Genomic DNA, 24,553 nt, shown 5'->3' on the forward strand with positions numbered 1-24,553 from the left:
TTTACGATATTTAAAAATCTGAGAAAGGTCGGTAGTCCTCAAAATATCTGATAGGTTATTTAAGCTTTTTGGGACATGAAACTGGAAGGTTGCATTTAATACTTTTATTTAGTAAGTCCTTGAGACTTAAGTGCTGAACAGCTAATAAGCCGTCCCTTAAATGAGGATTTTGGTGTTGACATACAATGGTGAGCAATATTTTAAAATTCGTTTATAACTGTCAATTATAAAATTCAATTCTTTTAGTGTTTCAAATTTGCGTTTATGTAACGACATCATTAGTGATGTCACATTTATAACATCTTTAATATTTGTTCTGAAGATAGACTATTCTACTTGTATATTTGGATAAAAACGTGACAGCACCTCTACCAAATGATCGAAACTATTTTCATTGTACTCGTACATAGCATCGTCCAGAACAGTAAGCTGGTAGGAAGAGTGATTGACAGGCATGCTCACTTTTTTACTTTATTATATTCTGCTCTTGTGGTTTTCTAAAACACCAATAACTCTATAACTCGAATTATTTATATAATTTTAATAGATTATTTCTGAGAATTCCTTTCAGTACAAGTATAAATATTAATTATAAATAATACTTTGACGTTATATTGTAAATTGTATCTCATATAACGACTGAATAAAGTTGATCTCGTTATTTTTTTAAATTTGGTGCTCTTGCAGTCTAAGATATAAAATCATTACTGAATGACTTGTTTTCTATAAATGGATTTTAATTGTTTTATAGTTACGCTTTAAACTACGTAGTTTTTACATATTTAAAAATATAATTCCCACTCCCACAAGGAAATATTAATGGATTGTATATACTTGTATCAGTTAGAATAAACTCGGTTACGTCCATTTAACGGATAAGTATAATATAAAAAGCAAGAGATAGCTCGGCTTAAAAGTAAGGTGTTTCTCCTTTACAAGATGATAAGCCCTGAGCTTCTTTTGTGATTTAAAGAGAAGATCTCTAATGGCTTTATCGTTGGAGTTATGGCTTCAGGATTACAACGGAGCTGGCCTTTACTCAAATGAATGTTATTGCATTCTTTCAATTCTGCGGATATTCTCTCAGGTGTTTATATAAACTGCTCTGAACTATTTTAAAACCTGTATAATGGATTTCACATTTTTAACGTACTATAACATGCACACTTCATATCTTAAATATAACTATTTGTTAAAAATCTGAAATCATAATTATTCAGATATAAATGGACATGTTGACACATGGACAAGTTAACAGTTATAATTCGAGCACATTGAAGTCAAGAGAGCGTGTGTCGAAAGCAACATCCGCTGACAAACACAAATTGGAATTTTCTGACACTTCTCAAATTATCACTCGTCAATATTGTGAACCGTGAAGAGAGGATTAATTTTATTCACACTAAAACGTTTTAAATGTATCAATATACGGTTTCGTGGAAGAGAACCTGAAAGCGTGAGAGGCCAGAGTGAACACGTCATCGCCTCACCAATAATGCAAAGTCCGATACTCATCTGACACGCTCTCCACCGTGTGTCCATGTCACCATGTGAAACTTGTGAACAAACCCCGGGGAGAAGTATCTGTACGCCAAACCTTCGGCTGACTGTATTTACGGCATTCAAACTTTCGATAAATATTAATCAATTATTTGATTTTAAAACATGTCACTCAATATCTTTAACACTGAAATCCATTTTGTTCAACGATTATTGATTATCATACAATAATATACACAAATTTCATTTTTATTTTAAATTCAAAATGTTAAGCTACATTCTACTGAATTTTGTATAGCGATAAGATACATGAATCTATTGTAAGTATTAGTACAGTTTTACTAAATTATATATCTATTTCAAAAAGTATTTAAATACCAAAATATTTATTTACATTTTTATCAAGGCTTGTAAATTTTCCACCACGAAGTTGTGTTCAAAGTTTAAACATCCTCAGAAATGGATATATTTAAGAAAGGATGAAGATTATTCAGTGGGAGATAAATTTACTAAACTTTAGTGGCCACAACTTAAGTTAGATTTTAAATAGCCCCAATATCCGATGAAGGTGCTGAATGAAGAATGTTTTTAATCAGTAGCTTCACTAATTACGTTTTGCACAATTACATAATCAAAAAAGAGACGAAGAAGTATGTACAGATAACGAGACACAGATAGGGGGTTTCTTACGGAGCATGACAGAATACAAAAAAGACTGTCAATCTTAACCTAGCAACTTTCTTTTTTGAAGGGACAATACAAATATTTCCTCACTAAACAGTTATTTACGGTGATTTATTAATATTATTGTTTACAACAACTTAGTAACAGAAGACTATAATATTTCAGAAAGAGTTATCCAATTAAAAGAGTGACAAGTACAGGACGAGAGATTACATGTGGTCTCTTAGATGCGCGAGAGGGGAACAGTAGCTGGCCTTGAGAGGGGCGGAGGGGAGCTAGCTCACAGACTGAGCTCGCAACTTCCCCCTCCACTCCACATGAGCAGTAGGCTACTGCGCATCTTCGGGCAGAGGACCACGTGGAATCTCTCGGCCTGTAATAGACGTATACCGTTTCGCCCGATTTGTTAGTTTTTATCATAGTATCCAAATACACTTAATCGTTGATATTTTCCTATAAGTGACAGACCAAATTTATTAGAACACTCGATTTTCGTTCTTCAGTCACAAATCTATGAACCAAAATTATACTATGAACATCTACCTCATATTCCTCGACGTTTAAGACCATTTAATACATTCATTTTCTTCTAGCTTCTAACGAAAAGGTAGAAGTTGTGAAAGCAAACTAGTGTAGTGATTCTTAGTACAGTGAAAAGTGCAAGGTTATCACTTAGTATATGAAATAATTAGCAAAATTATTGTTCAACAACCAAAGTGCCAATTACATGTTTCAAAACAAAAATACACCAACAACCTCAAAACATATTTTTTATCCATGTTTACGTTGAACAATAGTTTGTCTAGCCAATTTACTGTATTAGTATAGATTTATTTATTGACTTACTAACAAGAATACATTTGTTTTAGAATGCTGTAGTGGGCCCACTGCAATGTTGGCAGCACTGACTTTGATAGCCTGCCTGGCCTTGCCCTCCTGTCATGGCCGCACAGTCCAGGAAACCCCGCGCTACCACTGGCGGACAGGTAAACTTAATGCCTTTTTTCTTTCAGGTTTGCATGCGTATTTTTATTCTTAACGTATACTATTAATGGTATAAATACATATTCCAAAATAATAGTCATAATTCTCTGATAAGCAATTTGTCCATATTTTTAATACAGAATGCAGGATCAAATGCCATCTGTCATAAATAAACAAAAGAATTAACTATGATAGCAGTTTGTTTTTCAATTTCCTGATGACATAGAATTATTAAATTTGAAACACGTGTGCCTTATTTTCTCAACAGATAAAAAGTAATATTTTTCATGAATTCCGACAAGTCATAGGGGCTGAAAATAAATTTCCTCCTAGAAGAACTATTTTATTTACGAGCAACGCCATGTCTCAGAAATGTGAAATTTAACACACATGTGTGTTATGCCCACAACAGACTATCAGCATGAAAAGTACCTTATACCGGAAGTAGATTCTTATGAATGGAAGTATACGCTTTTGACCAAAGAAGACTCTTCAGACCTATATGTGTGTGTAGTTTCTTGATCAGGACAGCAATGCTAACGCTACTACGACACAAAAAATATCAGACAGAAAGTAAATTAAATTGATCAGAGGTAGTAGCTTTAGACCAAAATAGACTTTTGAGTCCACGTATTATATATTTTCTTAAAATGGGAAAGAATGCAAGCCCTACTACGGCACCAGATGTAGATTCCAATAACCGGAAGCAGTCTGTTTTTGACCATATTGGACTTTACAAACCAACGTTTTATATATTTTGTTAATTTTAGCAACAATGTAAAAGCTACTACTGCACCGGAAGTAGATTTCAGTAACCGGAATTTGTCAATTTCTTACCAAAGCACACTTTCAGACCAAACTTCTTGATCGGGACAACAAAGTAAACTCTACTAAGGTACCGAAAATACTGAAGACCGGAAGTTTGAATGTAAGTATATCCTTTTCAATGATATACATTTTCAGACCTATGCAAGTAAATGTTGTTTGATGGGGGACAAACGCTACGTTCCAAATATACTTTAGAATGGAAGAAATTATAATAACCAAAATTACTAACTTTTTGATGAAACTAGACTCTTCGTACTGACGACGTATGAATACGAGTATACTCTCTTGATAGATACACTACTAGGGTACCTGAAATACCTTAGACCGGAAGTACATTACTGTGAATAGAAGTAGACGCTTTTGGACCAAAAAAGATTAAACAGACTATGTATGTATATATTTTTTGATCGGGACAGTAATGCAAATGTTACTACGGCACCTAACATACCTTAGACCAGAAGCAGACTATTATGAAATAAGTAGACACTTTTTTGACAGAAGTAGACTTTTTATGTAGTAATCCAACGTATGTATATGTTTTTTTGATCAGGACAACAATTCATACGTTAACAGGGCACTGGGAGTAATTTATCCGGAATTTGATACCAAGGGCAGAAACAGACACTTTTTAACTAAAGTAGTCTTCTTAGACCGAGGATACATATCTTTTTAGTATGTCAACAAGGCAAACTCTACTATGGATTGTGGCAAATAATTTATTCCTGTCAGGAACGGTTCTTCACACGCTAGACCTGAAATAAGGGGCAGTGGAAATTTTGTTGAAGAATTAATAATTACAGCTTAGACCTCTTTAGAACTTGACAGCTCTATGTCTAACGAGTGAAATGTTTTCTACAGCCCAAGACAATTTTGTTACTATGTGTTCAGCCACTTTTGTATCAATTGGACTTATGCACTCAAACTGACACACACGCCTGTTTCTTTAACCTGTAAATCATTTATACCCTTAGCTATATTAGTAACTCATTACATTAGTAACATGTTACATTAGTATATGATACATTTACATTACATCTTACATTTTTGCACATGATAGTTTGGGGCATTGGACCTATAGGGCAGCGGTGGGACGTACATATTATTATATCTGAATTGATTACAAAATAGGACTGCAGTTCGATGGGGGACAGGAAGCGACATTGCCTGAATCATCATGAATCATATGGAAGCGATTTTATTATTATTGTCCGATTTATTTAATACAGTTAATTTTTTCAGGGATGTTTTCGAAGAATATTATCGGTTTAGTCGTCATTAATTGCCCATACTTTTGGTCATGATCCGATTTGGTGAATTTTTCATGAGTTTAAAAAATATACCTACTAATGGCACCTTTATTCAATGAAAATACAACTTAAAAACAGTTTAAAGAAACAGTAATTAAACCGGGAGCCATTGATCAATCTAATATAGTTGATTAATATAAACAGACAATAATAACTGCCAATTACAAAGACTTAAAAAGAATAAGTTTAACGAAAACTGGCGACCCATACAAACTTTACCAATATTTTACTATAACTATAGGTAACATGTTTCCTACAAATTACATGGCATACCACGTACACAGGAATTTGGGTATGCGTTAATAATTATTTTGGGCCAATAATGTTGTCTTTTTTAAAGGGGGTAATAAAAATCACAGTTTCATCCATAGCCAGTGAGTATCGCTATGACTCATGCTGATTGTTCAGGTAATTATGGGAACTTAAAGGAATAATAAGCATAACATTTGAGCTAAGAACTTATTTGAAGTCATTAGAGAGCATGACGTGTCTGGATCATAGGTCATCCAAGCGAAATTTAACCTGGACTCATGCATGTATCGAAATGACTCCCGTGGTGAGTCAAAGTAGGTGAGTATCAGTTTGATACAAATTGGTCTGAAAGTGTTAACATTGAATAATATGTACCATAAAAATGTCTATTTATGATTCAAAATAAATATTATCATATTACGTCATAAGTGCTTGCATGACGTGACGGTCATTCCTCCACTCTGGTTTAAATATGTAAAATGCTACTTAATCTGTTGGAGCTATCGATTTAAAAATTATGAAATGTGGTAGATTACGTTGTGTATTTCATTGGTACTCATAAAAATTCCAAAATCACTCTTCGACTTCAGTACCGCAAAATATGTCTCCCTACACCTAAGGTCCAATTGTTCTGAAGTGGGTCAGGAAGCTAGAATATCTTCCAGTGAACATCACTTATCTTCAGGGGTCTCTATTAAGTCTATTTAAATAGGATATGCCTATGACGTGTCTATTAATCAATATTAAGTCACGTTTAAAGCCGCTGGTAACTTCGGATACCGAGAATCTCGAGCGTTTCACGAGTTACTAATTTACACTTCTAGTGAAAGTATTTCTAAATCACATTCAATATACGGAGTAACAATTTCAAAACATTTATTTTAATATGAAGTTATTTATTTAACATTGTTATGAAATTAGGTTTAAGGAACCAAATTGTAAATTTGTGCACGTAAGTATTCAAAACTTTGCTCCCTTTGGCATTGCCGGATGCACAAAGTGAAAGCTGAAGGAAAAAAGAATTGAAGGGGCACTACCATGACTCAATAAACCATCCTCTCCGTGAATACAGTTTAAAGATACAAGCGAGCGCAGCGACCTCTAACTATTTCAAATAGAATCACAATGCACTGCACTAGACACAAAGTGTAATATTTTTGACGGCCTAGAAACCATCGAGGGCGAGTTCGTTGTGCACTGATGAGCAATATTACGATAAGGTATATAGACATCAAACTAAACACTGATTAGCAAGGACATACACTGTATTGTATTAGGTTTATAGATATTTATACTTTCAAACCATAAATGCCGTGAGTTCAAACAAAGGTGATCCACGAAGCAGGCATATGTCTCCTTTTAGGAAATTAAACTAATCGTAAACATTATATATGTGACAGTTTGGATGGTTTTATATCTGCGACGCAAAATGTACTATGTACGATATATATAAACTAAAACTTTCTATCCCAATCCAGTACAAAAAGGTAGCTCATTGAAATTAATTAAAAATTAATTGAGGCAAAACATGAACATCCACATTTAGAAGGTAAATAGTTTCAATTGAAAACCACTTTCCATACAATATACAATGTTTACTAAACTTTTAATGGGTGTTACTTGTTTCAGTAGTATGCATTTTTCATTACAGATAACCATTTCATCCTACAGGTATATTAATTTGATTGAAATTGTATAGTATTGTCATATAGTATTATAATGGTTTTCTACAACTGATTTCTGTTAGTATATTACATAAATATAAGTTTTAAAATTAAATATCGCTTAATTTTATAATATATTTTCAATAGAATAACCAAGTTTTTGGACGGAACTTCGACCCAAAACTTGTTGTATAAAATCGAGTTAGAGATGGGACACTTTGAAATGATTACTTTGTAACTAGATCAGTCGATACCCTGGAGAACGTGCACGATGGATGTGACACCACTTTAGCGACGGGGGGGGGGGTGAGTGCACTTTGCCACGTCATATGTAAGATTGTAATTAAATAAATACTTCATATCATTATACAGTTTGTTTTAAAAGTCCTACCCTCATCCCCCCCTCTTATAACTTTCTTATGAATAGAGATCAAGTGATTTACTTTAGGGAATGTTTATTTGATTAACTGAGGGGATATTTTGATATATCAAACCTTTTAAACCCCTCTTCCATAAAATAATAGGGTAGTTTAGAGGTAAGTCAAAATTTATAAATAGGTATCCCTAGCAAATGACATCTCATTTTAGAGGTATTATAAACAGGAATAATAATGACACAAACCAGAGGTCTCTAATGTTACTCTATCAAATCTAGTTGCTAATTAAAGTTTGAATGTTTTATAAAACTCCCGCAATATAATTTAAATATAAAGTTATTGTTCGCATTTAAAACATTCTCTCACTAGTTATTTTGTGAACTTACGATATCAAATCGTAAAACAAGTTATTACAAGAATCAACAAACATCAACAACCATAAATGTCACAGCATTTATTACGTTTTATTTTGTCCGACCCAAGTCCAGTAGGAAGTCCTGGGAATACTAATGGCTGGTTTTGCTGTGTTATCTCTTATTGGTTACCAGTTAGTATGTGAGACACATTCAGTATATTTACTATGTTACGTTTCATTGTTGTTTCGTATGTAATAAAAATGGCTCGGTCAAATGAGGATAAAATAGAGATCATATTGTTTTGTGGTGAAACTGGGAGAAATGATCACGAATACTTCATTCACTAATTAATTATTGAATGGTCTGCCTTACAATAACTAGAAATGTAATCCGTTAGACACATTGGCCTGTATCTGTATTCCCGCGAGTATTAATTTTGCGTTACGTTATATAATAGTTATTTAGTCGAGAACCTCTTGTAAATATTAATCTTAATGACTAATACACTAAATAATGAAAATGATTGATTTCTTCCCTTTTTATTTTTCATAATTACGTAAAGGCAGTAACGAAGATGCACGTGCTTCACCCTTCTTGTGAAGCAGATTTTATTTTATTAAATTATGTCTCGGCGTAAAGTTAGTTTTGGTTGTTTTATGCAGGTTCGTGGGAACATTTGTAATAAATAGTCGTTGCAGGATTATTTCGTGGTCGTCAACGTTTATGGAAATTATCCTTACTTCGTGGAGGGAAGATTTACGATCTTATTTATATTATGCAGTTATAGGGTAGTATTTATATTAAGAATCTATAATTTGGAACTATGAGTTGTAATAAAAGGAGTTATATGACATATAGGACTGTGTCTAATTTTAAGGTCTGTCAGCGATTCGTTCCAGACAAAATATCAGTATATAACACAAATTATTACAATACATTATTGTCAGCTCTAAAGATTTATTTTTGGTGTACAGTCACATGTACTTCGGTATAAGAGTAACATAAGAAATATTCCCAAATTACTTCTATAGTGTACAATAAAAAAAATATTAACTTTCTTTTTCGATCCACAATTCTTATTTATAAAGTACTCTTAAGTGAGTACCTTCAAAGTTAGATAGTATTAAACTATCAAGTATTGAGACCATTATATTGGTCTACTATTGTTCTAGGATATCAACTCTCTAAATCGTATTAGCATTGGTATTCGCTTTTTTCAAAGTCAATGAAGTTTCTCTGATAATTTTATTTTAAAACTGCAATCGGTTTTAGGAACATTTATTTATTCCTTGATAGAAGTAAGCTCATATGTTTAATCACAGTATCTTATGTGATAGTTGAGATCCTACAATGTGAAAGTCTCGTTCGCGTGGTTTTATTTCACGCAAGATTTCTGGAAAGTTACACATTATTAATATTTGGTTGATTGTGAAAAACGATATTTTTCGAATCAGTCTTTTTAATTAACAACATGGTCATTTATAACTTTGTCAAATAATTTACTAAGAAAATGCTTTGTGTAAAAATATATGTGAACACATTACACAAAGTAATTCTACACAATGAATTGTGTTTGTATTCTTCGAGCATATTTAGATTATACAATGAATATAAACAAGTCATTAATATAATCCTACGATTAGTGGATTCAATTCTATCGATTAGTGTTGACCCCAACGTACGATTAACTAAGACAGAGAAATTATTTTTAGCAAATCAAAGTTTGTGGAAGGGACTAAATGTTTTTTACGTTTTTATTCACTACATTTCAAATCTGTAAATATTTCTAGAATCACTGAGTAATAATCCATAGTACAATCATAATTTCTGTTTTTACAATTCTAAAAGCTTCACGATCAGATGAAGGGTTTTTCTCAAACACTAATCATCCTGTTTTCCTGATTCGGGAAATTACAAAAACTGTCCCCGACTAATTATAAAATGAAATTATTTAATTGGGTGCCTTTATTTTCAATGACCAGGAATTATCTCCTTTGAGTATAATTTTATAACTTAACTCGCGATTAACATACAGGTTGAATTGATAATCACGAAATCTGACGTCGACCAACACAACTTGCTAATTATATACGAACGTGCTGAAACATCAAAGCTAGTCTAATCAGCTTACCAGCCGTATGCTTAAGGATTACTACGGGGATAGCAGGAGGTCATTGGTTACAGCGTTATATTCATGCAACTGCTTCGTCATAAATCCGTCAGCGCTTGACACACCCTGCGCTGCCAAGGCAACCTGGATGATTTGTACACCCTTTATTAAAACATGACGCAAGGTAAAAATTCGCCAAGGAAGAGAGAGCTTTAGAATGCCCGAGCTTCAAATTTCATACGTGTCTAATTACATTTTCTAAGTTAAGAACTTATTTTTACTCTGCACTATAATATTTCAAACTATTTACATTTTTGATATTCTAGCCGCATACAGTGTGTTTCCAAATTTTATTCACACTGAAGGGATCTTGGAAACTGTAAGAGATACAGCATAGCTTAAATGAACAAAGTTGTGCGTAATAACAAAACCAACAAGTTAATGTGTTTAAGTTGATTATTCGTTGAGTCGTTCACTCGCTGCGCTCAAAAAACTGTTTTTGATCAAAATTTAAAACAGAAACAGCTATATTAAAACGTTTTTATATAAAATCTTTATAAAATTTCTTCTGCGTTTTAAATATTATGACAAATTTTTCAATACAAGCAATACATAGGGTAGGGGGGTGTATGGTTTGAATACATTGTTTTAATGCAACGAACTACTCTTTTCTTTACTCACAGGAAAGTACATTTTTCTGATTTAAAAAATACTATACATGTTGTACTTGTCTCGTGCTTTTCATAAAATGATTTTTAAAAACCTGTTTTTATATGGTTCTGTGGGGAATTTTTATTCTACAACTCGGATAGTTGGTAAAACTGGCTGATATTTCACTGCACACAGTGTTTGAATAAGCTGCTTATTAAGACTATAATATTTCAAATTATTTTTTAATTGATTAGCCAAATAGCATGTTAGTTTCAAACTATATCATAATTTAAAATGTTATAAAAGATAGAAATCATATAAAAATAACTAAACAAACTAATAATTTTTGAACACACCTTATTTTGCTCTGGCCCGCACGTTCCTAAGATTTGGCAGGATTGCATATTTATATTTAAGAATAAATCACACATAATTATATACTTTGATTATTTTTGTATAAAATTTACAACACACTTTATACGTATTTTCGCCAATTATGCAACTGAACTGTCCATATCTCGTTGACAAGTATCCAAAATGAAATCTCTATGTGAATAGGAGTTAAATTTACACAATTGGAACACAATTCAATCTGCTGTGTCTGGGAGGAACACGGTGACGTCAGCTGGTAGACTTCTACAGTCACGGAGTTGTCAGAGACACAACAGATGTTTCATGAACCAAACGTACCTCTGAACACAATAAAATATTATGTAGAGCCGTCAATAAAGTCAAAAATGCAGCATTCCATATTGTTTGGTTTACTCAGTAATACACTGTTTGATTTCTCATTTTCCATCTTAAAACTGAAACAAATTTATCTTTAACCTCGTATTTCATTCTAGTGTTCCTTATTTTGCTTGTTCGTGTCCATGCATGTATTTATTTTTAATTATTTAATACTGAAATTCCAGTTTTAACACCACTGTTAGTCGTCGGTTTATTGCAGTGTGTCTGCTCATTCACAATGGCAACAACAAAATTTGATTATTTGGATAAAAGGAAACATCCACAAAAATTGAGAATCATTGTAGATACTGATCTTGTGATGACGTAATATCATTGAGAGGGCGGTGTAACATAAATATCCGGCGGAAACGGAAGCGAGACGGATAAAAACCAGAATTGCGTAATCCCAGGTGTCTCATATAACAGAGTATAAACCCTCCCGGGGGTGTTTGAGAGCAGTAGGGTGTTTCCCTCGCGCCTCTCGTGTACACACAATTTTACTTAAGTATGCTTCCTTCCAATTATTTTAATCCAATTTTTTCTAATAGCGTACGAGTTATTTGAACAATAAATAAATCAATTACCCATAACAACCGGAGTTTCTTTATGTTAGGGTAGCAAATAATGGATATCATAAGAAAATAACATTCGAAATAAAAATATACCTTCCTAATTTTCAAATACAACCATTATCTATAGTTTGATTGGTCAATCATGAAAAACAGTACATAACGTTAATAGTGCATTCGTCGAAGTTTCTAGTGCTAATAAGACAATCAGCGAGCAGAATTGGTACATTTACTCTCAGTATTGAAAAAAGTTTCGAAGCTATCAATACAATACATTATTTCAATGTATATAATATTTATATTTCATATACGTTTTAACAATAGGTGCCAAAATAATACTGTTTTAGTTATGACACTTCCAAAATGTATATTTTAAAGGGTCAGTTAATTTTATTAACAATATGTTCATGAGGAATGTCAATTTAGAGAGAACTCATTCTGAATTTTAATTTGTAACTTCAATGAAAATTAGGAATATTTTATTAATCACACAATGTTGTTATGTTTTCTTATGACCGCCACTATGAATCGGTTAGTTACTGTTTGAATGTTGAAATGAATCGAATTGAGTTCAATTTGTAGAGTTTAACGTCAGGATTGTTTGTGTACAATGCATTCAATAAATTAAAAATTAGTAGTAATAAACTAAAATGAAGTATTAAATTGAACTAAAATAATATAATTTCATGTATATAAAACACAATGATTAGAAAACCAGTTAGGAAAATGTAACTAACTGTCCACTTTTAAGAAATTAAATTTAAGAAAGCAATGTACACCTGCTGCATCACATCGAGATCTCTCCGAGAGTCTTCTGTTGACTAAGGACACTTCTTCCGGCCATTTTGTTTTTAAAATGAACTTTAAATTATGGAAATCTATTCTGCTATCTAATGGATTGAAGAATTACATTACATAATTCTGAACTAAATAAAAAATAGAATTTTTGGATAAACATAGTCTAAATTTATTACGTACAAGGTTTTTTGTGTCCTGTATTGTAAAAGTGATATTAAACATCGAAATTACTTCTGTTTTGAAAAATACATAACATGAAATGGTAAACTAAGAGACTTGCCAATATACAACAAAGTACAACTTGATCGGAAAGATTCCCTACAGCTTTACCATTGGCCTAATCCTCAAACTATTTTCAGCTCCTCCTTCTTTTGAAGACACAAGTCTCTATTAAAGAAATTGGCATTACAAAGCCCTGAAAAATTACGTCGTACCTAATTCTCTACTCAAATAACCCACTATAACCCAGTCTGAGAGTTTCCTTCGAGACAAATAAAAAAGGCAGTTCAGGTCAAAAATTACTGATTTAAGCTGCTTTACAAGATAATCTATGTGTAAGTCTTATTTTAGACTGTGATCTAAGTGGAACTTAGATAAAAAGAACTGTAACCAATATTGAAAAAGGTATTGTGAAGAACATTTTACGAAGAAGAAAATTGTGTGGAAGGTTTAGCGTGGTTTGGGAGTGGAATTCTATGGAGTTCTATGAGTTAAGTTTGAATCCGATTGATATAGAGTTTATTTGTAGCTAACCAATGAAAAATTCTACGGGATGCTTAAAAAATGCTGGTAAAGAGGTTGATGATTACAGTTAACCCCTGTGGAAATCAAACAGGTATGATCTACAAATAGGTATACAGTTAGATAAAGCTAATTCGGTTCGCTAATAAGGAATGAAGGAATGAGGGTCATTTACATAAAGAATGAATAAAATAGGTCTCAGCACTGAGCTCTGAGGTATTCCTGTCTTTACTATTGGAAATACTGATAAATGAGTATTTTCATTTTTGAGGATTTAGATAAGATTAGATAACTAAAATCAACAATTCATTGATCCATTTCATTTCATTCAATTAAACTAGAAGAATCATTTTACTGAAAGGATTCTTTCTAAAACATAAATACTATATATATTTAAAGAATTTATTATTCAAATCCGGTCCTTCAAGTCCTATATTTTTATCACTCCGTGTACATAAAATCTGATTAAACTATTTTAAATAGATTTCCTATACGTAAACGCTGATCTTTCTTCTGTAATACATGTAGTATACATTATTAGTCTCATTCTGTTGTGTTTATTAGTAATCCTAATGTATTTTAAACTCCTTCCAATAAACAAGAGTTTCACAGCAATGCTTCTTACATATAGGTTTATTAAAACCATTATCATAACATAAAGTTTTATATTTAAGCTTACTCTTCTCAAGAATCGTTCAACAAGAATTTTTACTTTTATATAAACTGCTCACTCATGAAATACCAATGAGCTTTTTTTTGTCCAAATAAAAAATTATGAAATAAAAATACACAGACCATTTTCTTACTTTTTATTACAAACTGTGTAACTGTGGTTATAACAAATGGGGGTAACATTTTCATGATTAACTTCTAGTCTCTTCTTGCCTATTTCATCAAATGTACCAGCCTTTAACAGTTTCATGTGAAAAGTAAGAAAACTCTAGCAAAATGTTATGTTAGCTCTTAAAGCTTTATTTTGTTTTACTAACAATACTAATTAATTTACAATAAACTTTAAGATTACAAACTCCTAAAAATAGTAAAAGCCTTATTTCATTTAGTTTTTATAAACATAATTTATGACTTTTTTCATATTCCAAATTTTCCTCTTAAATGCTGAAACTATGACAAAATGAAAATTAAATTGATATTTACTATAAATAGTTGCGATATTTTCCTTAAAAAGTCAAACAAGTCAATTTCTTTAGGAAAATGGCAAGAGACAGCGAAGGCAACTTCATACGAAGAGACATGTCTACCAATGCTGTCAAAGGTGTCTAAGGCAGGGTTCACGTCTGTAAACCAACAGAAACTAGACTTTATCCTATAAACGTTACGTTTTGTCCAAACAAAGAAATCCATCTCTTAAACCCACTCTCTTTTACTCCTCTGAGTACTCACTTTTTGAACGGAGATTGATAAAATTTTGATAATAATTTGATACATTATAGCATACAGAGAAAATCAAAATATTCTTAAGAAGGTGTTGTTAAAAGCTTCATAACTGCAAATATATAATTAAAAAACTAAAATTGTTTAGGCTTTGCCAACATTTATGTAATAAAATGTTATTTGAATTTATAGGTGTTCATTTATACAGTGTGAGGTAAAAGTATGGATACACCCTGTTTAGTTTTTGATGGATAAAGATGGAGAGATATAACTCGGGACACTTTTCTAGGAAATAGAAGTGAACTTTAGTCACTTTTAAAACTTTTTCCATTTCCTCAAAATGGGATTTTGGGGGAGGGGGACGGCTTTTAAATGGTTTAGTCTGTAAAACCTAACTTACTGATAAAAAATGGACTACCCTGTATGTACAATACATATGTATATAAATGTATATACCATTTAGCATGATATCTCGAGAAAGATTTCATCTGTACACTTTGTATGAAAGTTCATTTTTACATATACAACAATGATTTCTATGATTGTGCATTTCCAACCATGGAATTTGACTGAACGTCCTTATGCCTGTCACTCACTAGGCTAACCCAATTCTCATTTTGTTTTCGGAAACATTTCTTTTCTGTTTTTTTTATCTGTCTACCTGTGCGCAGGACATCTAGAAAATGAAATTAACTCTACAGATTTTTAATTTTGCATGCAACCTTAGCGAAGCCTGTTACGTGACACGTGGTGTGGCGTACTCCTTGGAATTATAAAAATCAAATGTATAACAAATTTGATGATGCTCATACTCGTGTGACTACACCAAACCTCTATAACAAGTTGAATACAGATTTGTGATAAATCATATTAGAACTTATATTTAGTTCAATATTTGGTTTAATAATACTAAACTTGGGTTCATTGAAACAATTTCATGATACTATGTAAAATCACATATGATTGTACTCACTTATTTAGAAATTTGTTTATTTCGCATTTTTTTATTATTATGGTAACTTATAAGACTAAAAACTATTATTGTTAACGCTCGGCCAAATCGCAAAGAGTGACGTTGCACCATCATCGCACTCCTCATACAGAATCGAAAAGTTGTTCTAAGTCCATAGATACATTTCTTCGACATATCATGCTGCCAAAAAGACACATAAGGAAGTAAAATTTGTACAGAACCCCTTCTCCCATGAAATTTCAAATTTAAAATACAACTTTTTTCCTGTGCTTTTATACACTGGTGGTACAAAATAAAACATACCTCAAATAAATATTCAAATCAAACTTTCAACACAAAATGTATAACTGAACATACAGAAGTAATTATCTTATAGTAAAAACGAAAAATAGCAAATGATAGCATAAAAATTCTTATAGTTAACATGAAAGAACTTGATTAATTAAAAAAAATTTATGTCACAATAGAAATTAAAATACATCGAAGTCAAAAGATATTATTGAAATTCTAAAGAGAAACAGCATTTGTTAGTACATTTCGTTTTCTACCTTATATTTGTATAATTAAGAAACTCAAAGGAAAAAACATATTGGGCCTTTATAGGACTCTATTGACTTCTTTATAGGACTTTATTGGACTCGGCTTGAAAATTTTAGGTTTAAGTATTTTTATTTTGATCAGTTTTTTATAATGGAGATGAGAGGGAAAAGTCCCGTAGGCCAGTCAATGCCAGGCAGTCTATGTCCGTCTGTAGTCAACAGAGATAAGTGACTCAGCCTTCTCACTTCTCAGAAGATTCAACAACTCCTTAACATCTTCTTAAAAATTTCAATTCACAAATCTTAAACCTTTAATAACTATACAAAAGAAATGTATCGAATTATTTATAAAACGCCCTATGGTCACCCTTCTTTACCCCTTTTCCATGGACTTCATATACTTACTTTTAGAAATATGTTTGTTTCTAGGTTAAGTGATTAGTTTTTATAATAAGCAGGAAATGTGCTACAATTGTGGATTATATACAAAAATTACAAAATTCAGATGATTATTCTGTCCCAAAGCCTAATGTTAGTTATTTTACGAGAATATTTTGTTACCTAGGACCTACGTTTTTTTAACATGATACCTCCTAATTTCATGAATGTGAATAGTTAATGACTTATAAAATCGATAATTACCAATTAATTACTTGAACCTTATCAATAGTGTACAAGTGTTTAGTAAATATACTAAGGGTTGGATTATTAGCATAGAACAAGTAGAGCAAGCTTTCTCGTACCAGTAAGATTAAACGCCGGGGCGGCAAATCACGAATTTGACGTTACCAACGTATTCTGCTCACCCTCCTGAACAAAAAATATATATAGTACTATGGGGTGCAAATGACAAATAACATGATTTTAGGGGGTATATTGATAAGTGGTTAAGTTCCTAATGTTTTAATGTTCAGTTTGTGTGCTGTGTCTGGATAATCTGTTTACTTGAATATTATCTGCGGCCGGGACTGATAGCAGCCTGATAACGTACCTGTTATCTGAGTTCTCCGGGGCATGGGTCAGTTCTACACAAGATATCGTGTTCAGTAGGTCGGATTGAGTGAGTGCGTTTACAATGATGAATCAACCATCCACTAGTTCAACCAACCCTAGTGAATTGTGTATGTCGGAGTGTTTCGTAGGGCACGTAAAGAGTTTACGTTTTAACCGAAACGAAATTATCTCTTTTTTAATTGAACATGGAATTTTTTTAAATGAGTGTATGTGTTCGTCGTGCGGTCAAGTGGTGTTTTTAAACCGGGAGACTTTGTCGTTTCGTTGTGATAGACGACTTTTTTGTTGCTGCTGCTCAGCTGTATCCGCCAACACACTAATGGTATGTGTTCTCTGATCCATCTATATATTTGAGTTTTTCATGATTTATTTAGTTTTTTAACTTTGCATAGTTGCCTTTGCATTACATTTCAATTTATATTTTTGATCAGCCCCTCTAGTATTTTATATTTTACTGATAGGTACTATCTCGAGGGATGTTTTTCTTTTATTGACATCAGCGCGGGCTTCGGCAGCACCTTCGAAGGTGCTGCCGAAGCCCGCGCTGATGGCCGGAGGCACTCGTAATTAATTTTTTTCTCGAAATTAAGAAAAAAATTTATTTTTATCAAAATTCTGCTCATTTCTGTATTATTTTTCATTTACGTTTGCAAAGATGGCGGCGCAACCGATGACGTCATCACGAGGTTCAATCATTGGCCACAAAAGGTCACGTGACGCTAGACGTGGATGTAGAACATGGAGATATTACTGAAAAGTTATTTAATTTTTCATTTTCTAGAACTTCGTTATTTCTCATTTCCACCCCATCAAACCTTATACTTTTTTTTCTATATGACGATTCCAATAAGTTTTTAACGCAAAACTCGTATTTTTCCGCCCCGGCCGTTAATATGATAATTACCGTTTAGGTTAACTTTTAAATGATAACATACCTTGATACAGTATTCCAAATATACAAAATTTTATTCACTCTCACCAACACAACTACATGCCATATAGATCACAATAAACACAGTACAAATATAAAAAAATAAACACACGCACGCACGCACAAACCAAAGAACAAGCACGCACTGAACACTGTTTAACAACATAAGTTTTTTATTGGTTTGTATTGTTGTTCCTCAATTAATCTAGGTTGGCGACCTCCCCTCCCTACCCCGCCTGAGCTTATCTATCAGCTGTTCGGTCTGCTGGCACGGGGAGGAGATCGCTGCAATCTGTATTCATATCTCAATTTATCAATGTCTTTATTATTTTGTTATCTTTGCAATATGTTATTTAATAGCATTACTTACTGACACTGTCAGTATACTTCAAATGTACACATATTACTGAGTTTTGTCATCTTTCGTAAAATTTTGGATGGTTATGTATTTCATATTCTGCCAGCCATTAAAATAAGTTTAGATTTTGCCTTCCAATCAGGTTAGGCTTGGGAGATTCCTCTATGTTCTATTTATTGTTGGAAATTTAACAGTGAATGTACTTCTTTGTGTTATTATGTAAGATTTTATTTTTATGTACAGAGTGATTGTTTTCGGGTCGATATGAAATTGTAAATTTTCGTGTATACATGTAAAAGATTAGAGGAATAAAAAACATTATTATTATTATTACATAACTTGGACACATTGTCTTAAACATTAGCAAAGTTACTGATGGTGCGCTGTAGAAGAACCGAAACTACGGGAAATGTGTGTTCTTCTTTTACTACACAAGAAGTAACTGCCAGTGACTTACTTTGCAAACGTCTTGCTGATGTGACCCTCTGGTCCCCTAATGACCTCCCCTCCATCTCAGTTAAGTAACTGCCTTCATTAATTCCAAGAGAGGCTAAGTGGGACATGTTTTAAAACCTGTGTGACTTAAAGAGTACAATTAAATGTATTATTATTTAATAAACTTCTGCAACAATAAATTGTAGGCCTACATTTCAACGTGTATACGTCTTGTTGCGCAAAAACTACAAAACGTTCTTCATTTAAACATCTTTATGTTTTAATGTTTAATAAACTATACAAAACCATTTTAATTCCTACATAAAAGGTATAGTAACTTTAAAAAATGTTCCTGAATATTGTTATCCCATTTGCAATTATTTAATTTGCAAGAAGAGAGAATTTTCGTAGTAAGGCAGTTAACTGTATACAATCATGGGTGTCGTTTTAAATATCCTCAGGATATATATATATATATATATATATATATATATATATATATATATATATATATATACTTTACTAAGTCAGAAATTTTTTAAACTAAAACTCTAAATAGGATTATTTCTTACCCACAAACTTAGAAAATCATTCTTCAGTGCTTTATTATCATATATTATTTGGTATTCTTTATTAAAAATAGTGCAGTATATTTTTATCCCATATTAAAAACTTAATATAATACAAATAGTATTTTACAGTTTAACAGAATTTTATCTTTTGTAGTCGTTTGATGATATAAAATAATATGAAGAATAACCTATTAATAAAATTAAGATAGTCGTCACTGGCCTGAATATAAGCTCAGTAATCTTTATTATCACAAAGATTTGAGGTTTAAGTCTAAAACTAATGCAGAGATTTGGCTAATATAATTTTAATTTTGCACAAGAAAGATAGGATTAAATGAAGATACTCCACCTTTCATGGAATCGACAAAGCTCAATACCAAAATGGAGCTAGCAAAATTTATCTTGTATCTGTATGTTTACACGAAATCTCGATAACGAAATGAGGTACTGATTTAAAAATTTTCATGAATCTTCAGGAAAACCTTGTGGTGTTTGAAGCACTCTTTCCTTGTTGGATATTAAAGTTGTTACTTTTGACTTATATTTTTAATTGACAATAGAAGCTTCAATTTATATATTTTTTATCGAAGTTCCTCCTATGACCATAAAAATAAATAAAATGCTTACAATATCTAAATTGGGTGACTATGCACTTCTCTGGTTCTACCAAGAATTACATGATTGGCTTTATCTTAAATACTTCCCTGGCCGGAAACGACATTCGGAATATATAGAACTTCCGTGCAGGCAAAGTGCTTCACGATCACATATGAGAGAGTGTGCTAATGAATGATATCAATTTTGCACACGATCCAGACTTTCTCCGAGTTAGGTAATGAAATATGCAATCACTCACTACACAGCAGGATGTGAGCTTGCATATTGCATAACAAGATTACATGCTGAAAGGGTAGCGTAGTTTTGCTCCCTGTGGTTACGACAACTGATGTTTGTACTTATGCCATGCGGAGACAAGTAACACTTTGGTTTCATGTGTTCACTTCACTACTTCAGCAACAATGTTTCGAAGTAAACTATATTTAAATATAGAGCTATTTCATATTTTATTGTATTTTTACTGAATTTAAACTATTTTTTAATATTTGTAAATAATCTTAAATAATACCATTTACATAATCATTTGATCAGTAGTAAAATCAGTTTTTATATCTAAAGGTATTTAGGAATATCACCAATTTACTTGGTACTTGGTAATCCACAGGATTCTCCCAGTAGGGATCACTTCTGGCTGATTTATACCTTTCAGTTCAACCCTCCACTAGGCACAGCAAAAACCGATTTGTCACTTCAATCTGGATAACCTTATGGATGTCCAGGAGCGGCACATCACTAACCGCAAATGTCGAGATTTTGGAGTTCATAGGCAATTCGATAGGTCTAGTCTACTGTGGGAGATGACTGTTGGAGTCGGTTTGTTCTCTAACCTCAGAGGTTCTTGCCAGCCTCAACAAGGGTATGCCACCCCCTGCCTGTTTTGACTGGACAGGCTTGTTCAGAGCTGGCCTCCCCTTCTTCCGGGCAGACATGACTTTGAGACATGTGGTGCCCTAATTCTTACTCATGGATCTCGATAGGAGGCGGCACCTACTCCCTAACCTTACCCATCCTGAATATCCTGTCCTCCGGAAGCAGCGCAAAGGTTCTTACAGGACTAAGTGCAATTTATAAGCTTCTTGTCCTAAGAGAACAAAAAAATCCACAGGATTTCGGTATGAAATCGTATTTCAGAGATAAATGTTCTCTGCAATGTTGGTACGCTTAGCATTCCTCTAATTTCCTTTTTTTAGTAAAAATCCCTGAAACATTTTGGTTTCATCGCCCCAAAGGACAATTAATTGTGTAAGAGACAATTATTGTGAAGGCTTTTTTTGAGTTTGGATCGTCACATCTAGCAGCTCAGCCAAATTCACTTCAACTATCTCAGTAACACAGGAATATGAGCTTTCTGCATTTTTGGAATCGGAGTACGACGAGGGTCAACGGGAGAGAAATGTTGTGGTGTCACAATTTTGTTAACTCATTTCAGTGAAAAAGCCTTCTCTTTGATGCTCAAGCATTTTGGAGTTGGGTTATGGCAAGGTTCAACATGAGAGAATTATTGTCGAGTTACAAGTTTGTTAACTCATTTCAGTTGAAAAGCCTTCTCTTTGGTGCTCATACATTTTGGAGTTGGGGTATGGCAAGGATCAACATGAGAGAATTATTGTCGAGTTACAAGTTTGTTAACTCATTGCAGTGGAAAAGCCTTCTCTTTGGTGCTCACGCATTTTGGAGTCGGGGTATGGCAAGGATCAACATGAGAGAATGATCGTCGTGTTACAATTTGGTAATTTATCTCAGTGAGAACCCTCTAAAGTTTTCTCTATTGAGGTACAGGAATGTGGCGTCACAATGTTTATTAGTTTTTCCCAGTTATAAGTGTCGACACTACGATGTTTCAGACATGTGGGGCTCATGCTATGTCGAGCGAGGGTGTGGCGAGGGTCAACGGGAAAGGAAGGTTTGGTGTCAAGACACTCATCAGGGCCAGGCTGTCACCCTGTACCACTGCCGGCCCAGAGACGAGCCTTCTCGGACCAAGCCATGCTTCGTGGCTTGCAGGCATCATAAAGGTAAAGTACCCTTGAGATCGACTTTCCAAAGCACTTGTGGACAAATTTAGAAAAATGCATTTTATTTTACAAATTTTAATTTCAAGAACCCAAAATCTGAAAAAAGAGATCGTCTACAACAATCACCATGTCATCTATTCTGATAAGATTATTAATTCATTATGTTAATAACATAACTAATATAACACAACACAACATAATTAATAACTCTTATCACAAGAGCATATCTTTTTTATGAAAAACCATCATGAACTGAATCAAATATTGAAAATTGCGAATGTCTTCTTTCAGTAGTATGCATATTTCATAAATACTTTTTGGAAATATATACAGTGATTCAGACCTCTATAACTATATTTAAGGCATCGTTTCTGCGCAAAATTTAACACTGAATATAATACTTAAGAATAAGTATACTAATAATCAAAACATTTTCAGTTACTCGTGCTTGTACTCATTTTGTACAAATTTACTTTATAAATAATAATAATATGATTATTTTCAATTCCTATTTTTTATACAGCTTTATAATTATTTTTTTTAACTATAAGAAGAAGATGAGGAAACCCCTTATTGCTCTTGATCCTAAAAAGAACCTTTGCTCCTACTCACGGAGTGTCAGGATATTTAGAATAGAAAAGGTTTAAGGAGGGGTTCACCTCTTGTCCAAATCTATTCGAAAGGATAACGAGATTTATATCTCAATCATATCGCCTTGAATGAAGGATGGAAAGACCTCTGTCTTAGCTTCTTCCAGTTAAAGCGTACAGAGTAAAGCACTACCTTGTGTTTAGGCTAGCCAACTCCCACCAATTCCAAAAGTCATGCTCAGCAAAAAATGATCTCCCTTTAACCCAATATATCGACATTTACGATTAGGGGCGTGCCGTTTTAGGATACGCGTTGGATTGCCTAGATATAGGCCTAAGTGACACATTTTTTTCTCTGCCCAGTGTATACTCAACTGGAAGGCATAAACCAGCCAGAAGTGAACCGTTCTGGACTTAATTGAATAGAATTACAAAAGACTTTCAAAACCAAAATGTTTTCAATTTATAGTTTTGTAAATAAAACATGTAAAAATTGAATAACTTTTTTTTAATACAGCGTTTATAAAGGTAATCCAAGTGTTTAACAAGACTGTTTAATGTTTATTGTGCACAACTGCGGTATAGATGCAGTTCTGTCCAGATTCGAACATAATGTCGTGAGCAACCAGCAACTATCACCTAATTCTTAGAATGATTTTAACTTTAAATAAAAAGCTAGTTTCATCTTTAAAAGTAAGATTATAATAAATAACTATTCTTAAGCTTTCTATTTTAAACGTATGTAATCTTTCGTTGCATTAAAACCATTCAAAATAAACAAATATTGTATTTGTAACATTTTAATGCATTCTGAACTAAGTTAAAATACATAATAAATAAGTGTTATGATGAAACACTTGTAATGATGGTTTGAAGAAGATGCTTAAATTGTACTCTTCCGCCACGGTTACAAGCTACGAAACGATTTGTCATTGACTGCCAAATATTTTTATTCCCTTCTAGATTAATGGTTCCAGCTCTTACAATTATATCCTCTATTTCCATGTCGTTTACCGATGGGATCGAAAGCAAAAGTTCATTCAGCCCTCCCCAAATGTTAAAAGTGCAAATGCGTCAGATCTGTGAACTTCGGTGGCCATGGTGTCGACACTCGTTGACCACGCAACACCTAACACTGTATCTAAATGCCATCTTATATTATTTACAAATCATATCGGAACCGCATAACTTATCAGTCTGCCAACGTAGCATTTACCAAAAATCTGGAAGGATACTCAGCGGAAATACAAAACGTATAGTGGTGTTCAATCCATTCAGAATAATGCAACGACATAGGTTCAGACAACTCCTAAACATATTAAATAAAAGTCGGTTCTGACATCTTTTATTTACATTTTGTGAGAAATTTCTTTAATCCACACAAGACTATTTCTATTCTTGAATATGCCATATCGATTGTGGCAACGTTCATTCTTGTAAAGAGACTAAAGAAGTCACATCATGTTTTGTTCCAATAACTCTAAAGTTCTAAAGTTCTAAATCAATATAATTGGCGAATCAGATGGAAATGGCACGTATGTATTCAACCACTTTATAAAATCTTCC

General features: G+C 32.8%; 1 protein-coding gene across 1 annotated transcript in view; it reads left to right on the forward strand.

The window, feature by feature from the left end:
• LOC124356798 (thrombospondin type-1 domain-containing protein 7A-like) overlaps positions 1 to 24,553 on the forward strand; it is a 591,350-nt gene that overhangs the window by 425,440 nt on the left and 141,357 nt on the right. The window contains 2 exon segments of the mRNA XM_046808007.1: positions 3,054 to 3,170; positions 22,227 to 22,397. Of these exon segments, the coding sequence (XP_046663963.1) occupies positions 3,077 to 3,170; positions 22,227 to 22,397 (265 nt within the window). The 5' untranslated portion in view covers positions 3,054 to 3,076.

The sequence above is a fragment of the Homalodisca vitripennis genome, chromosome 3 (genome assembly GCF_021130785.1).
Source record: "Homalodisca vitripennis isolate AUS2020 chromosome 3, UT_GWSS_2.1, whole genome shotgun sequence".
Taxonomy (NCBI): Eukaryota; Metazoa; Arthropoda; class Insecta; order Hemiptera; family Cicadellidae; genus Homalodisca; species Homalodisca vitripennis.